The sequence below is a fragment of the Asparagus officinalis genome, chromosome 6 (genome assembly GCF_001876935.1).
Source record: "Asparagus officinalis chromosome 6, Aspof.V1, whole genome shotgun sequence".
Classification (NCBI taxonomy): domain Eukaryota; kingdom Viridiplantae; phylum Streptophyta; class Magnoliopsida; order Asparagales; family Asparagaceae; genus Asparagus; species Asparagus officinalis.
The window spans coordinates 42,393,325-42,400,387 of record NC_033799.1 but is presented as its reverse complement, the minus strand read 5'-3'; the positions used below and the strand labels follow the sequence as shown (position 1 = coordinate 42,400,387).

At 33.2% G+C, this 7,063-nt stretch overlaps 1 protein-coding gene across 2 annotated transcripts; it reads right to left on the bottom strand.

The window, feature by feature from the left end:
- LOC109845586 (zinc finger MYM-type protein 1-like) lies at nucleotides 1,080-6,645 on the bottom strand. Of its 2 annotated transcripts, XM_020414859.1 has the most exons (4): nucleotides 5,696-6,645; nucleotides 4,036-5,647; nucleotides 3,044-3,965; nucleotides 1,080-1,594 (listed from the first exon to the last, which is right to left on the bottom strand). In XM_020414859.1, exons 1-3 carry the CDS (start codon nucleotides 6,125-6,127, stop codon nucleotides 3,784-3,786), a joined length of 2,226 nt encoding a protein of 741 aa, XP_020270448.1. In that variant the 5' UTR covers nucleotides 6,128-6,645; the 3' UTR covers nucleotides 1,080-1,594; nucleotides 3,044-3,783. The 2 variants fall into 2 exon arrangements, with proteins under 2 accessions (XP_020270448.1, XP_020270449.1); XM_020414860.1 differs by lacking the exon at nucleotides 5,696-6,645 and having other exon boundaries at nucleotides 4,036-5,678.

Below are 7,063 nucleotides of genomic sequence, written 5' to 3'. Positions count from 1 at the left end.
GAAGGTAAGCGAGAAATATGAGAAAGGATGCGGTTATGGGATAAGAATAGGGGTGCCAAACCGTATCCGTATCCGAGGAAATATCCGTAACCGTATACGTTAGGATACGAATATGGTTACTCAAATCTATTACTGATAGGATATGGTTGCGGATATGGTTTTGTTGTGAAATATCCGTATCCGTATCCGAAAATATCCGAATGCATATTGGTAATACTCTTACTATAGTTTCGATTCTTAGATTATGGATTTGTGGTTAATTTTGATGATCAAGATGTCTAATCTTAGCTTTTCAATCATAATGAACATATTAACGAACTCTTTTTGTATCACATGACTATATTTTTTCTAAATACTATCTAGTTTTCTCATATCCTTTTTGTATCCACATGCATATCCGTTTATATATCTGCATCTATATCTGTAACCGTATCCGATTTTGGCGGATATGGATATGAATTTTTCTTACCGACGTATATCTGTATCCGTATCCGTATCCGAGATGGGTAAGTGGATATGGATATGGTAAGTGCCATATCTGAACCGTATCCGCTCCGTTAACACCCCTAGATAAGAAGATAATAAAAGTAAAGTAGAATGACCAAAATGTCCTTTGTGAATTAAAATTTACATAAATTTATATTTTCGGAGCAACGAAGCAAGTGCTCAATTTTTATAGTTTATGCTGTCGAATTTAGATGTTTTAGCACTTACGCGGTGTAGTTTGCTTGCTGTTTTGGATAAAAAAAAATTATGTAGTTACCACAGTTCTTCAGTGACCTCTTGATGTCAAGTATGACATATATAGTCATTACTTTTCTCTGAGAAAATTTTGGTTGCTCTCTCAACTCTACAAACTATCAAACAATGAGAGAAATAGAATTTGTTATTTACATATTGCAAATAAGCGAGAGGTAAAACCGATATTGATACCTATTTAAGATTTATTACCAAGTCGGAGATGTTATTTGCTAGTTCTAGTTTCTTTATTACCTATGTATACTACAAATATTATCCTCTTAGCTTTTTTACATCTCTTTAAATATTCTCTCTTTTATCAAAGAATTTCTCAAATTCGATAGTATAGGAGATAATTGGATTATACACTGTTTATAAATATGTTTTATAACAGAAGTACACTGTTTATAAATATGTTTAATAACAAAACTAAGGAAATCAATCTTCTAACCACCTAATTCCATAAGGCGATAGAAAGATGAGCCCTAAAAAAAATTTACAGCAAAAGATTGTAGAAATGCCAAAAGGGAACTTTGCACGCAACTGATACAACACACTAAACCTAATCCTCCTTAAGCCAAGCCCGGGGAGAACTCTTTGCGTTGCTTGAGTTGTACAAGCTAAAGGTTTCGCTTAAGACGCAACTATAAGCTCCAAAATCTTTTCCTGCGTAGAGACGCCAACAGGCATTGCACCCAAGCTGTAACTGGTTTCATATACATCGCTATTTTTAACCACCACCACCATTTGGTATTTCTTGTCGACGATCAGATCAATTACTCGGCCAAGTAATTGATATAGATGTGGTAACGCAAGGTGGCGGTCCCCTCATCAACGACGAAACAGGTGCATCCAGCTGCACGGGCATTCATAGAAAAAGGTATGAGCAGAGAAAATAAAAATAACCACCACCACACAAATCATAAGGAACATCCATGATAACGTTAGTACTTTTTTTGGTCAAAATGGTTCCCAGAGGGAGCATTAACTGTAATTTGAGAAAGCTCTTCAATAAACAGAGAGTTTCTAAATCAGCAATCTGCCGCTAACCATCCATAACCACAGCTAAATCAGCTGCAAGAAGGGATCCTACCATGGTATTGATGGGGAGTTGGTGGGCAGGTTCACGTAACATTTCTTATCAACTAGCATTCATTATCAAAGAACTCAAATAACCAAATGACATTAGAATCCCATAATAAAGAATAATAACATCAAGAGACAACCTCAAAACGAAAATAACGCATCCTAATTTCTGTCAACTCATGTACGGTTTCTAAGCCACAGAAGAGTGACAGGACTATCAAACTAATTTCAAGTGTACCTAATGATGAACTCATGAGGGATAAATCATCTAAGACCTCGCAATTAATTGAACATTGAAATGTGCAAATACTTCATAAACATCTTACGAGCTAGAAAAAAAAAACTTTTTGTATATATGTGGCTTTTTCAGCCAAATTCTTCACAGATTATCTCGAAAGATCCATGGATTTTTTATAACATGTTCAACCAGTTCAATGGTATTTATTCCTTACCTGGGAAGTATTGGGTTATGACACTATTGTTTCTGATTTTCTCATTCAGTTTTCACTATGATTTAATGATATTATAACTAACTAGCATGCAGTTGAGTGCACTGGAATATCAAATTCAGTAATCTGAAAAACTGAGATGTTGTGTGTGAATTCACTACCTTATCCAACACTCTAGCCAGTTAGAAGTTCATGAATTACACATGCATGCGTCTAAAATGAAAATGAGCTTGTAAGTTTATTTAAACAATTAAGATGCTAAGAGGAAAACATATATTTTTCGAGGTACTTTTGTACCCATGCAAATGTAAAAAGAGATAATATGGCTGTCAAGAACATGCTACAGGATGTAATGAGATTCATAATGCACAATACATGGATATTCTAATCTGATATGGGATTCATGATACACACTGCAAGTAGATAAAATGTGTATAACCAGCTAACTATAGTTTTTAGAAGCACTTTGAGGTAGCAGGATATTTATACTAGAGGCAGTCGGCATTAACTACACCACAGAGACACATGAATCATGCAGGAGGTACACCTATTTGTGAAGGAATACAAATGTAAAGCCTCCTTTCACCAGGCATAACTATTCGCCTCAAGTGATATTGCATTTGTAAATTTGTGACATAGTGATCCTGAGACGCTAGTATCATCTGAAGAATGGTAAGAAATGAGGATAGTTATCTTATTTCTCTGTGACTGTCCATTTACGATCTATAGACAGTCCAAAGTTTATTGCTAATCCAAAAAAGCAGAATTACCTCTTTACAGTCATCAGGATGCACAATTCCAACACAGCTACGCCAGTCCTCTATAACAGGAACAACAGAATCTTTAAGAAAACACATCATAACTTCCTTCAACGGCAAGTTAGCAGGTAATGGTATTGCTTCTTTGAATGCAAGCATATATTTGTCAACTGGATCATCTAAAGAAATCCGGATAACAAGAGATATGAAAGGTGATTATTGTACATATTTGGAAGGGAATGCAAGAATTGGTAGAGGAGTAAGACAAACACCTGAGTGAGAATGTAAGGGGCAAACAACAAACTAGCATATCATGATATAACCTGTAATTTACAGCAACCTACACAGTAATAAACTAAATAATCTTTCTATTTCTTAAGCAAAACCTTTTCTGCATGAATTATTGTTTTGAAGTCGCATAATATAATGGCCTAAAAACACAAAGTTACTATATATGCATATAAAAATGCACGAAGAAATATTTAAACTTCATGTATAAACATGTAACAACAAGCAAATAGATGCGTCTACAAATGCAGACCTATTGTATATTTTAGGAAAATTATTACTTTAACATAATGTTTTTTTTCATTTGGGGCAGAATTTTGATCCTGTCATTGCATTGTTGGGAGCATACTAAAACTCCCAGAGAAAACATTTACAACAATCATGAAGAAAACATATACCTAGGAATTTTGGGGCCCAATGCGAAATATTAGATGAGGCCTAAGTGGTACAACTCATAATAGATTTTATCTCATTCTTAACTTTTGAGTTGCAAAATTACTAATTAAAGTTTTATATTCGATACTTTCTAACATATTATTTTCGATAGATAATATTGCTAAATCATTCAATCTATCTTGTAACATGGTCGATCTTAAATACGATTTTAGTAATTTTAATTTTGAAAAACTTCTTTCAGCAGAAGCAACTGTTACGGGTATAGTCAATAGTACACGATAAGCAATACAAGTATGAAAAACTTCTTTCAGCAGAAGCAACTGTTACGGGTATAGTCAATAGTACACGATAAGCAATACAAGTATTTGGAAAAGAATCTAACCACTTTATATAGTTCAACACTTCAATTGGACTATTAATCTCTACTTTTAAATTTTCCCTAAGCACTCTCAATTCTGAAAACAAATCAAGTCCATTAATATCTAAATGTTCATCATATTTTAGTGCACTTTCGAGAGTAAGACAATATTCTTTCAATTCAACATCATCTAAAGCTTTTAATTTTTTCAAATCAAACAAAAAACCAAAAATTTTTTCATACGTTTTAAATTGTTCAAACCTACTTTCAATTGAGCAAAGCGATTCATCAACTATGTATAAGAAATATTCAATACGAAAAGATTCTTCAGCGTTAAATATTGTTTCATTACCAATATTTTCATCAAATTGTTTTTTTCTATAAATTTTACGTTTTTCACGAAATATAGGATGTACGTTCATTTCATTAGCAAGTTCTTTAGTTGAATTCAAAGCAGACATAAAACCATTTTGTCTATAATTTTCTAAATATACAATAAGACTCTTTAATTGATCTATGACAATATCAATATGCATATCTTTAGATTGTAAGATTTTACTAACTGAATTAACAGCAAACAATATGTCATACCAAATATTCATAGCTAATAAGAATTCAAAATTTTCAATCTCATAAGTTGCTAAGCTATTAGCTTCACTTTTTATCTTTGGATCTTCACTAATTTCTGCTAATTGAATCAAAGCATCTCTTATATTTGGAGCTTGAAATTTTATTGCTTTAACACTTTCAATCCGACTTTCCCATCTAGTTTGAGATAAAGATTTAACGGATAACTTGCATCCATTATCTTCTAAAATTTTCCATCGTTTAGTAGAGGAAGCAAACAATGAGTATATACGTCGCAACACTCCAAAAAAAGAAATAGCTCTAGGACATGAATTAGCTATATCACATAAGACTAAAGTTAACTTATGACAACCACATGGTGTGTAGAATGCTCTAGGATTTATATCTAATAGCCTCTTTTGTACTCCATTGTGTTTTCCTTTCATATTAGATCCATTATCATAACTTTGCCCTCTTATTTCTTTAACATCAAGTTCATATGTTTTCAAAATATTTAAAAGTTCATCAAAAAGGCATTTTCCCGAAGTATTATCTACTTTTAAAAACTCTAAAAAGTATTCTTCAACCTTTATTGGACTTGTTGAAGTATCAACACATCTTAAAATAAGAGTCATTTGTTCTTGATGACTTGCATCTGGAGTACAATCAAGGATAACTGAAAAATATTTTGCTTCTTTTATTTTTTTAATGATCATTTTTTTAATTTCAGAAGCTAGCAACTCTATTAGTTCATTTTGCATTTTATGACTAAGATAATGATTTTGAATTTCACCTTCTTGAATACGTTTAACATGTTCTTGCATTATGGGATCAAATTCCGCTATCATTTCAACTAAGCTTAAAAAGTTTCCATTATTTTTTGCATATATCTCTTCTTTTGTTCCTCCAAATGCAAGATTATTTTTTGATAGATGTTTTACTATAGCAATAAGTCTTAGTAAGACTATTTTCCAGTGTTCTTTTTCTTTATTAATTTGTTCTTGAATGTTTTTATCTATTGTCTTATTTTTTTGTATATTAATTTGTTCTTGAATGTTTTTATCTATTGTCTTATTTTTTTGTAATCTTACTTCTAAATCCACCCATTTACACATATTAGTGATATGTTCATGACTTGTTTCATGATTTTTAATTTTATATTCAAGATTTTTCCAATCTCTAGTACCTTCGTTAACTAACTGACTTGTACTAGATTTTAAAGTAAATAATTTGCAACAAAAACAATAAACTCTATCTAAATCTTTTGAGTAAACTAACCACCTTCTTTCATGTTTTTCTCCATTTGATAATATTTTAATGTAATATGATGTAGAAAAGTGCCTATTATTTTCATCTTTATGAAAATCTACTTCTTCATATTTAATTGGACCTTTTTCAACTATTAGATCTATAAAATTTTGATCAATACATTTCCATTGTCCAGGATCATAAATATTGATAAGAATTGAATTTGATATCTCATTCATCTCTAAATTTTTTTCTTGGCCCTCGTGTGAATTTTCTTTATATTCTTCATTAAAATTAGTAGAACTAGTTTTTTCTTGAATATTACTATCGTTAATATCATTATTTTGTCCTAAATTCTCAACATATTCTTCTAATTCATTCTCAAGTAAAGAATCTAAAGGTTCATCTATTCTTTCTTCTTCTGTTGAAGTTGATGTAAAATTATCTTTATTACTAAAAACAAATTTATCAAGAGCTCCTTGTTGAGATAGAATTAATTTTTCAACTCTTTTTCTTTTTTTTCAATTTTTGACAACCACTTTCATATTTTTTATTAGGCATGCTTTCAAAATATAAAATAGCAAATAAAAAGCTTTCAATGTATATCTACAATATCTCTGATTCTCTAATTAAGCATAAAATGAATAAATGATAAAGAAAATTAAATAAGCTAGAAAGATAGAAATGTGGGAGTGGGACTGTGGGAAGCTGGGTCCTGGGAGCGGACTGCGGACTCCGGCCGAGAGCGGCCGCTGGCGGTCAGCGTGGCCCAGTGGAGCAGAACTCAGCGGAGCTGCGGAGGCGGCTGGAGTCTGGACTCTGGAGCTGCGGAGCGGAGCTGAGGCTGGCGGAGCGGAGTCTAGAGTGCGAGCTGAGCGCGGAGAGTGGGACCAGGTGCTAGCGCGGGCCCGCGGACCTCGCTGTCCGCTGCGGGGCGTGACTCGGTGTCGGAGTAGCCGACTGCCGAGTAGGAAAGAGTAGTAGAGGAGGAGTAGCCGAGTAGGAAGATCCGAAGTTCCGAACTCCGAAGAAGAGGAGCTTGGGGTTGATTCAGAGGATGATCTTTTGAGAATTGAGTTCGAGATTTGAGTCTCAGAGAGGAGGCGGCGGCGGTAGTGGGAGATTGGAGACAAAATAGGGTTAGGGTTTAGCTTAAAGTAGTTAAGTTATGAGTG